The sequence below is a fragment of the Gavialis gangeticus genome, unplaced genomic scaffold, assembly GCF_001723915.1.
Source record: "Gavialis gangeticus isolate Ggan-Ray unplaced genomic scaffold, GavGan_comp1, whole genome shotgun sequence".
NCBI classification, from domain to species: Eukaryota; Metazoa; Chordata; order Crocodylia; family Gavialidae; genus Gavialis; species Gavialis gangeticus.
This window is the reverse complement of record NW_017729008.1, coordinates 42799275-42810102: the sequence shown is the minus strand read 5'-3', so window position 1 is coordinate 42810102 and position 10828 is coordinate 42799275. Positions and strand designations below refer to the sequence as shown.

Below are 10828 nucleotides of genomic sequence, written 5' to 3'. Positions count from 1 at the left end.
GCCTTCCGGAAGTCCAGGAAGACTATGTCCACTGCTACCCCTGCATCTAATGACTGTTAATTGTGCTTTGACTCCTTGGTCCCCACTGCACTGATTCACCTTTTTCCATCAGGCAGCTCGCATCTCAGGTTTCCTTCTCTGAAATCCCTCCCCTGGCAGACCCCATCCCATTTAAGCTGGGCACCCTTCCCTTCAGGCTCTACCCTGTTGCATCCTACTGCATTCCTGCTGCACTACGCTCTGCTTTTCCAGGGAATCCCATCTTGTCTCCCCTTTGCTTGCCTTGGTCTCCCCCTCCTGTAGGCTTGGGATTTCCTCTGTTGCAACAGTCCTGTGCCTTGTAAAAATCGCTGCATCCGTAAAGCCTGCCTAGGCCAACCCCACCTTTGACCGAACACCGATATGACTCCGTCCTTTGGGTCTCCCAGTGCACTGTGAGTGACCTGTTTAACATGTGAGCTGCTCCTTGTGGATAATGGGATCTATCATGTTCAGGGTTTGGTACATTGGTGACCAACTGGAATAGTGTGGAGGGGCTTACCTCTGCTATAAAATGAAAAGGCTTATCATGAACAGAGCTCTCCCTTTTGGATTTTGGGGGCTCTGTGTGGGTGTTGCTGTTGACACCTGTGCTGCATTCTCTGCCCATGGAAACTGTAAGGGGTACTGAGCACATGACATGCTGAGTTTAGAGACTCTGACCTCTGCCCTTTTCCATGGCACATTGGGGCTCATGTACTTGCCCTTGAAGTGGGGTGGGGAGCCACCTCCTACCTGCTGTTTCATATCTCCCATCTTATTGGAAGTGTCTACTTGTCCACTTCTGCCAGGACACCACTAGGCTATATGGAGTACCCACAAGCTATGCCTTTCCTCCCTTCACCAGCATCTCTTCTGTGCCAGCATCCTAGAGCAGTGGAATGGGTTCGGGAAGATGGTAAATTGACTTCCTTGAATACATTGACCTGATGCCTCCTATCTAAGTGGCTTTCCTTTCCTTCCTTCCCAGGCAATGGCCATCATTAATGGATCTCTGTATGTCTTTGGAGGAACAACTGGCTACATTTACAGCACGGATCTCCATAAATTAGACCTTAACACCAGGGAATGGATACAACTGAAACCAAACAACATGTCCTGCGACATGCCGGAGGAGAGGTGAGACATGGACTTGTTTTAATACTTTCTGTGCGGTCTGCTGTGTTCCAAGATCCATGTGTTGAATAGATGTTTCCAAGGTTTTGTCTGAAAACTAAACCCTGGCTCTCTGCTCTTGTAGCAAATGTATTGTTTCAAGAGAGCCTTCCCAGTAGGGAACAGGCTGCGTTTGTTGGAAGGGAGAGGAACTGAAAGAGCTAAAGGGTCTGTTTGTTGGCACCAGTCCCACGAGTGTTGTGAAATATAAAATTTTTGTAGCTAGGGCTCAACACCTCCAGCTGTTTGGGTCCCAGTTGGGGCAGAGAGAGAAGTCTTATTTAACTAAACTGTGGATTACTAAACAGCAGCAGGGATTTGTCCTGGCTGGTGAGGTGCCGGGGGGAGGAATAGCCCATCACTCAACCAGACTTTATCCCTGTCATGTTCTGTAATGAGGGGTGGGACTGCAGTTCAGTATGGGACCATGCCAGCTTTACACAAGACAGTTGCAACAATACCTTGAGTCCTTTCTAGCTGATCATAAAATCCTAGAGAAGTGGGGCTGGAAGGGACCTCTGGAGGTCACTTCTAGTCCAATCCCCTTCCTGAGACAGTATCATCTCTATCCAAACTATCCCATACAAATCCATAATCTAAACTTTACGTAAGACTGCTGTCAACCCTGACCCAACATAGACCTAACACAGCAACCCTCCACAAGTAAATAGGGGAACCACGGCAGCCAACATCCTGCTTCTATGAAATGTTGTCAATATATACTCAAGAGATCCCTGGTAGAGGGCCATGCCCCCAACTACAGAGGAAGGCAACCCCCCCATCCTCCCCTAGTCCATATCAATCTGACCATGGGGTAAAATGCCTTCCCAACCCCAGATATGGCATCAGTCTGATCCTGAGTGGAGGGGCAAGACCCTCTAGCCAGGAACCTCTGGCTTTAAGTCCCAGCAGGAGCATTGGCACAGCTCAGTCAAAGTCCTCAGTCTTGGCTGCAGCCAACACCCAGTGCCTCTGGGAAGGCTTAATAACACCCTGACACATGTAGCAGAAACGAGGGCAGAGGCAGCCAATGAAGCCCAGAAGCATGGGAAATACCCATGGTAGAACATAGGCATCGCTACACCTAGATCATCCCCAGCCAGTGGCTGTCCAACCTCTTCTTGAGCACTTTTAGTGATGGAGAGTCCACAGCTTCCCTAGGTTGTCTATTCTGCTGCCTCACTTCCAGTTAGTTTAAGATGAAAACCAGGTAAATTAACGAACAGGATTATATGACGTGGTTGCCTGTGGCAATGTGCCTTGCCTTAGGATGTTCCGTCTTTTCCCATGTTCCTACCCTGATGCCTTGTGGCTAATTTAACGCATCATGGTCCTCTTTAACTTATTCTCCTAGAGGGTGTGACCTATGAATTTTGCAGTTTCTCCCTCTGCTTGATGGGTGCTTTCAAACTCCTGACTTGGGAGGCTAATTTTTAGGATCTCAGAGCTCAGGAGTATCAGCCTAAACCCCTGAAGCTAATCACTTTCCAGAATACTTCTTAGTGACTTGCTTGCATTAACATCCTGTGGTACTAAGTGTCTCTGGCTTTGCACCCTCAGGTATAGACATGAAATCGCACATGATGGCCAAAGAATTTATATCTTGGGAGGTGGAACTTCCTGGACAGCTTATTCCTTAGATAAGGTAAAGAGATTTGGACATATTGCACTACAAGGGATGGTGCAGGACAGGACACAACCAGCCTGGTCTCCTTTGCCAACATGGCAATCTAGTCTGCTTGGGGAAGTTGATTGGAATTGGGTGATCAGAAAAGCGTATTACAAAAGCCTTCTTGTTACAAGCTCACGTGGATCCTCAGTGAGCACTGTTTTCTCCTAGAGTAACTTACTTTTGGTGGCCCTGTTGACAGAAATCAGTTTCTCAACATGACTAAAAGAAAAGACTATATTCCTTAGGGCATCTCTGCAGGTGCATCATCTGTGCCCAGATACAAAGGTGCTGAATGGAATTGCCAAGAAAGGGAATTTAATACAATTAGGTTTCCAGTGTCTGCGGGTTTTGTCTTCTACCCCCTTAAAATATATATATTTTTATAGTCAAAGTTTCCTTTTGTTGTGGGAAGGAAATCAATTTTAGATGCCAAAACAGTAAAGAAAAGGGTTTGAAATGATGCAGCCTATTAAAAAGTCTAACGCCACTCAAACCTGTTCTTAACGCTCTGGTCTTTACGTTCTGTATCTCCTTTCCCAAATAAAATCTTGCATTCTAACTATTGTTGAGGGCTGGAGAGGATATTGTTTGTTTTATTTTTAAAACAAGACTTGTATGAATAGACTGGGTGTGCTTTTTCCCTTCAGCTGTGGGATGCTAACAGTAGTTTTCAGTGTAACCATTATAGGTTGGAAGGTGGTTTTCTGATGATGCGGGCAGCGGTTTGATATCCTGGTCTTTTGTCCAAGCACAAGGCAGGGTTTGTTTTTTATAGGGGCCCCCTCAACTCTGCCCAACGGCAATGAGATCAAAGGGGGCTCAGAACCAGGCCAGCATCTCTTCCTGTTGGTCACTGCCATACGTGGTACCGTAAGAGCTGGCAGGGCTAATGCATCCCCTCTGTCCCTCTTAGATCCATGCGTACAACCTTGAAACAAACACCTGGGAGGAAATTGCAACAAAACCCCATGAAAAAATAGGTGAGTTTGGAATTGCACAACGCTTCCACTCCTATAAAAACCCAGGCAGCAGGTAAGATTGCCTCCTATTAAGAGACAAGACCAGGATGCTTTAAAGCCTTCTTAGTACCTGCTGTGTGCTAGAAGGCCTGCGCTGCCTGAGAAACCCAGCTGGTTTGACCCCAACAGCTACAAATAATCTGTATCAGACAGGTTAGTAGTTTAACATCTCACCTTTCTCAAATTGGCAGCTTTGTCGCGTTCAGACCCTCCCTGGGGAGTGAGTTGGACATGTCTGTCACTTCCTAATTCCCTTCAGAACAGTCAGGCTATTAGTCACTAGGGAAGCCTGCAGAGTAAGGGTGAGGAGCTGTGTTATCCTGTAATGGTCCAAACTGGGATGTGGTTCTGTGAGGCCCCCTTCTCCCCTCTCATTAGAGTGTAGGAGACTTTTTGGTGAAATCATTTTATGGAATCAACTGTATAGTTTAGAGAAAAAAACCCTTACTTCTCACGTATTCCCTGTACCATTTGAGGTTACAACTCTGATCTGCATTCTAGAGTTGAAGTGTTGTTAAAATTTAATTATGCTGGCTCTTGGGAAAGAAGGAGAGTTACAATTACTCAGATCTAGTGGAGGAAAAAAAACCATTCTAAACTGGCTAATTGCTTGAGCCTGTTGAACAGGGTGGGATACAAGTCAAATAAATAAGTGACTTTGGGTGGTGTGATCATAATTTTAATTATGGGATTGTTTTTTCTGAAAGAAAAAGTAGAATTATTCTTCAGCGGGCTTGTCCTGACTGGCCCTTGAGTGGTTTAACTGAGATACCACAATTATCAGATGGAATTTGATAATTCTGTTTATGTGTTTGTTTTTTTTTTAAGGTTTCCCAGCAGCTAGAAGATGCCACAGTTGTGTACAAATAAAAAATGGTAAGGACAGCGGTGGATCTGCCTTCTGAAGCCACATGTACATTGAGCACATACCAGTAGTGGTGTGAAATAGCACAAGGGTCCAGGCTCCCTGGCAGGTGATCCAAGAAGCTGTGTTTTGGATCTTAATCTGTTCAGCTGCAAATGAAGGAACAATCCTGTAAGGGGCTTGGCATCCTTCACTCGCACTGACTTCAGTGGAGTTGAGGATGTAGCACCTTGTGGAATTAGTCCCTGCGTCTTATCAGCCAGCTCAGAGGAGAATGAAACCTTCATGGGTCATGTTGCTGAAACCAGCTGCTTTAAGCAGGAGTCTGCAATATCCATAGCAGCTAAACTGCCTGAAAAATTGAGCTGTTCTCTGAACTGTCCTTGTGCCGATGGGACAAGAGGTAAGGAGCGCATCATCTTGTTACAGCCAGGGGTTGGTAACCTTTCAGCAGGCTGAATTAACACAGCACTGTGCTCTTCAGGCCAGAAGTGGGCACTAGATGGTGCATTCTTGTGTAGATATGCTTGGCTGGCTGTAGTTTGCCAGCTCCAGTTTTACACTATCAGGTTTCTGGAACACACAGGACTTCATTTGCTGTTATTCCAGAAAATCCTGAATTAACATGAGGCCATGGGCACGTGGCGGCACACCAACATAAAAGTGTGGGCCTGTGATTATAGAATCATAGAAAATTCAGGTTGGCAGGGACTTCAGGAGGTCACATCTAGTCCAACCCCCTGCTCAGAGCGGGACCAGCCCCAACTACATCATCCCAGCCCAGGCTTTGTCTAGCTGGGTCTTCAAAACCTTCAAGGATGGAGACTCCACCACCTCTCTGGGTGACCTGCTCCAGTGCTCTCTCTAGTGAGAGAGCTTTTCCTAATATCCAACCTAAACTTCCCTTGCTGCAACTTGAGACCGTTTCTCCTTGTTCTGTCATCTCTCACCACAGAGAACATGATCCCTTACTCCAGTATGACTGGCTTGAATATGCTATAAGGTGACCATAAGGAAAAATCAACTGTAAAATGATACCAGTGCACCTGTGTGCATCTGTCATGTGTCCACGGCTAATCCTTGCCTAGTTGTTCATTCAGGGCAAATTAGCTGGGTCCCATTCTCTGGTCACCTAGTGGCAAGGTGCAGGTTCCCAGGGATATATACTCCTGTCTGCTCTGGATCACCTTCTAATTTACATCTACGTGCTAAACCTATGCAAGTCAGACCGGTTCAAAAATGTTGTATAATTGCAGCTGTATAACCGACTATCTGAAATGATTTATGCTTGAATGTGCAGTCACCTCGATGTAGAACAACACATGTCCGCCGTGAATGCACTTCACAACCTAGCCAGCATATGCACAAATGACTTCCCTCCTTCACACTTGTTGTTGATCAGTCACCTTTAATGTCTGCTACATGAAAGGAGGCAGAGCCAGTGCTTTGCATTGGAAATGTTTTAGAAGCAGTGTCATTGGGATTATCTGTGCAGCAGGCTTGTCCTGCTGGTGTACGGATCTCGGAGCTGCATGTGACTTGGATCCAGAGGCAGGGGCAGAGCTGCTTTTGGAAAGTGTGTGTGTAGACATATTGCTGTCTCCTTCCTGCCTTTTTCAAATTATCTTGCTACACATCTCTTTCTTGGATCCACAGCACAGTGTGAAATGCATCTCGGGGGCAGCATATATAAAATGCATACTAATTTAAGAGTGACTGTCTTTTAAAAAGGAGGAACACTAAATATGGCTGCTATGTTCCCACTTCCCAGTGAGGGGAGGTGTGTCAAAGTACTCAGCTGTTTGTCACTGTTAGATCGCCATATGGATGTTTAAGAAGGCTTAAATGGTCTGTACATATGAGAATGGGGGATGAGTCCTTGTGAGGTAGCCTATACCATGGTGAGAGTGTAAGAAACGGTTCTTGCATTGGTCTAAAAGGGGCATTTATTTTAATCCTGATTTTTCTAGAACAGCTTTAGTAACAGGATGTGCTATAGCTCTCAGATGAGCTGGTGATAGCTACTCCCTCTGCTGGGTTAGTCTTTTAAACACTACGGGTTTGTTGTCCCTTCTTGCAGATGTGTTCGTCTGTGGCGGCTACAATGGAGAAGTGATCTTGGGAGACATCTGGCAGCTGAACTTGCAGACGTTCCAGTGGGTGAAGCTCCCAGCTGTCATGCCCGAACCAGTCTATTTTCACTGCGCTGCCGTTACACCAGTAAGTCTTCTGGTCTCTCTCTTCCCAACCTAGACCTAGATTAACTCATTCACTGAACTGTTCTGCAGTCCACATGAACCAGGAGCATTTGGCAGCCTGGACAGGGTTGTGGCTTTAGGCTGCAGGGTGTTAAGCGGTTGATCTCAATGCAGAAATGATTCAGCAGGTGGTGGAGACTGAGGCCAGGCACAAGCCATTGCTTTCTGAGTTCCCTTTTTTGCTGCCATTATACCTGAAGCACAGCAGTCACTGGCTGTCACAGCATATGGCCTGCAATACTGAGAGCAAGGGGCTCTTCTTGCTGTCAGACTAGATAAGAATTCTTATGTGAGCCTCAGGCATCTAGTATTAAACAAGAAAACCAATCCTGTTGCTAAGGCCTCCCCCTGGAGAGATCACGGATTTGAAGAGTTAGGTTAATGTTGTCTTGATGGTACATTCACTGTCCTCTGGAAGCAGGCTGTACAAAGCAAGCTCTAAGCTTACTGAGTTTAGCAGGCATGGTAGGTCAGCCATAGGATCTGTAGCATAACCATCTACTTTGTGGTCTTGGAAAATAAGGTTGGATGGGTCCTCAGACGGTCATCTTGCCCTCAACATCCCCTGCTCAAGACAGGACCACCCTTGTTTGAATTACTGGAGACAAAAATTGGTCTAACCAGCACTAAACAACATGCAGGGATGGAGAGTCCACAGCTTCTCTAGGGAAGCTGCTCCTGGGTTTAACTATCTTTGCAGTTAGAGAGTCCTTCTAGAAATCTGAGCGACTCCAGTGGGACACTTGAGAGTAAGGATTGTGGGCTATGTGTAATCCCTGGGTTGTTATTACAGGGTTGTAATCCCATGCACTACCATTATAAGGGTTGTCATTTAAATTGTTCTTTTATATCAGCTGCATCCATGTCCCTGTGTTCCTGGGAGAGAAAGTTGTGCTCCCTCCACTGGCTGATCAGTATCACAGCACATCATTGTAGCAAACTCAGAATGACTCCTTGGCTAGGGACGGAAATGACACACAAACCAGCATAAGTGATCGGAAGCCAGTTCAAATCTGTAACATAACAGAAGTTCAGTGCACAGGAACCGCTTTCAAAAGGCCAACACCGGTTTAAGATAAAGCTGATGGATGTAGCATCAGACTTAACTGATTTAGGTTAAATTGCTTTATTGACTTCTGTCCCAGATCCCCTCCAGATTCAAGTTAAGCCACAGTCCCCCAGCATCCCAGGACACTTGGCATTTCCCCCGCAAACCCTGGCAGCAGTGCTCTTCTGAGAAGGGCCTGCTCTTACAAAGCACAGCCCCAGCCCTCAACCCACTGTGTATTTAGCTCCGTGTGTGACCTGGAGTAACACCCTTCTTGCCCTGTTCCCCAATAGGCTGGCTGCATGTACGTCCACGGCGGGGTAGTCAACATCCACGAGAACAAACGGACTGGCTCCTTATTTAAGATGTGGCTGGTGGTACCCAGTCTGCTGGAACTGTCATGGGAAAAGCTGCTGGGCTACTTCCCTCATCTAGCAAAGTTCTCCAGGTCTCAGCTCTTGCACCTGGGACTCACACAGGGACTCATCGAGCGGTTGAAATGAGACCTTGCTTGTTCGCCCTCTGCCCTAGAAACACTAACAGAGAGAGGCCGTTCCCCTCCCCTCTCTATTTATGGGTACCACAGATGAAGACGGGCCAAGAAGACGTGAGGATGTGCTTGATGCTTCGCTCGGCAAATCTCTCGGATGCCTTGTCTGCAAACTCTTATTTTAAGTGGATTGAAACTGGCCTTTTATTTATGGATCTGTGTAAATCCACCAGGAATGAAGATGCTTTTCCCGATTCATTTGTCGTGTTGCAGCCACTAGGATGCTTTTTGCATAATGCTTGTAGCCTCGTTGGGGGTGGGGGAGGGGCTTAGGAAACGCCGCGGCTTACGCGCTTACCCATGGTGTTTTTTAACTTATTGTTTCTTGAGACATATTTAACCAAGCAGAGGACAGGAACCGCTGCAGTGCAACCGCATCCTGAAGGAACAGTCGCAGTCCGTGCCCTTGGCTTCTGGTGGCATTCGGCCTCCTAACACCGGAACTGGCCTTGCCTCTGCGAAATGTCCACCCCCGTCTTCCCCAAAGACTTGCATGTGTTACAGGCATGTCCTCATCCTCTTCTGAGTTCTAGGAGATGACTGGAGCATTGCAGTAGAGGCAGGGAACGGAGATCGTCCACGCTGCTTTTGAACTCCCACAGCTGTTTGTAGTGGCGTTGAGGAAGGGTAATTGCTCCTTCTCTTTTCATGTTGAAACATCAGCTTAGCAGGGAGTGGGGAAGCTAGAGATTCCTGCTTGTGCAGATGACTGCAAAGTTCTCTTGGTGGCTGGGAAGGGGTGGTGTGTTCTTAGGAAACTTAACCATATGGATTTTAACACCCATGTAACCTAAGTGTTTTCCTGCCCTTGGTGGCCAGGACATGGTCCAGCTGTGCCAACTTTGCAGCAGTTGCCTGTCTTTTCCCCTTCAGCGTTGGATTTTTCTCTTAGTAGCTTGTCAGTTGCCTGTTTTACTCAGCTGTGGGTTTTTGATGACCCGCTCCCGTGCATGTCCATTTTCTGAAGAGCTGGAAAATCAGCGCATCTACCTTCCCGGGAAATGTAATGCTGTTTTCAAAATTGGTGGGGAGAGATATTGTTTGTCCTTTGCTGTGAATCGTGTTTGCCTTCCTCCAAATTCAGGAAAGGAAGAAACATTGCTCTTCTGGGTCTCTTGTTCCAACCTCACCGTGAAACCTGGCTCTAGAGAATGCAAATGCCCGGCCCTCGAAACTGGAGCACCTGAGTTTGGCGGATCCTGGGTTTGAACAAAACAATTTTCGACCATTTTTAAGTGCCTTTTTAATTAGCTTTCCCAAATAACTCCCTGCCACCTGCCCCTTCCCTCCCCCTGTGAGCGGGATGGGGCGCTTTTATATTTTCCTTTTAAGACATTACTGTAGAGGCAAAGAAATCATAGTAGCAAATTCATACAGTTGATCTGCATCAGGCTCCCAGCTTTGCTCATTAGGGGTCACTTATTGCCTGGCATGTCAGATGTACCCAGCTCTTTCCCATGGTCAATTTTAAATATATAATATAGCTTCTTTCCAAGGCCCCAGCAAAACAAAGGATGGCTCCTTTTCAGCCACGTTGTCCTTTGGGCCCTTGCAACTCCAAAGCCTGCTGCTGCTTGCTCTTTGCTTTTGTGTTGTCCCTGTCCCTTCCATTATACTAGCAAGGAAAATTTCAGTGCCACTTGAAGCCTGCTCAGCCGTGACAGGCTTGATATCTCCCATGTGCTTCTCACCTGTGCTGGTGGTGGACTGTGCTAGTGTTGTGTGACAATGACGATCAGCATTTAGACCCAGAATGTTTCCATGTTTCTTTCTCACCGCCTCTGTTCAGCGGTGAGAGGAGGCCCCCAGTGGGCAGACGGTGTTCGTGGGTGGAGGGCATGTGCACATGGCTTTTTCTTTAAATTTTCTAGCCTCTCTCTTGGTTCTGATCTAAGCCACAGCATCCGAAGTGTCTGCCAGATGCTGCTGATGTGTGCTGAGAGTGTGTGTACAGCTAGGAGTCAGGTGAGCCCATCAGTACCTGGCTGTCCTGGCGGCTCGCAGAGTCCTAAGAGGACAAGTCAGTGAGCCCTCAGTTCCTGAGCTTCTGGTGGTTTTCTAATGAGCAAATCTGCTCACTGTGTGTAGCGTGATCCTCAGGCTGGAGAGCTAGAGAGACGCTGAGCTGCTCTATCAGCCATCTGCTGGTTCCCTGTTGGCCTTAATCTAATGGCTACCGTCTTCTCTCTTGGTGCAATGTCCACACTGAGCCTGTGCCTTTT

At 47.0% G+C, this 10828-nt stretch overlaps 1 protein-coding gene across 1 annotated transcript in view; it reads left to right on the top strand.

Moving 5' to 3' along the window:
- Positions 1-10104, top strand: part of KLHDC10 (kelch domain containing 10) — a 44861-nt gene extending 34757 nt beyond the window's left edge. Inside the window, exons 5-10 of the mRNA XM_019509341.1 lie at positions 1010-1158; positions 2755-2839; positions 3780-3846; positions 4714-4761; positions 6831-6970; positions 8350-10104. Of these exons, the coding sequence (XP_019364886.1) occupies positions 1010-1158; positions 2755-2839; positions 3780-3846; positions 4714-4761; positions 6831-6970; positions 8350-8559 (699 nt within the window). The 3' untranslated portion in view covers positions 8560-10104. The remainder of the gene's footprint in view (positions 1-1009; positions 1159-2754; positions 2840-3779; positions 3847-4713; positions 4762-6830; positions 6971-8349) is intronic.
- Positions 10105-10828: the final 724 nt, after the last annotated feature.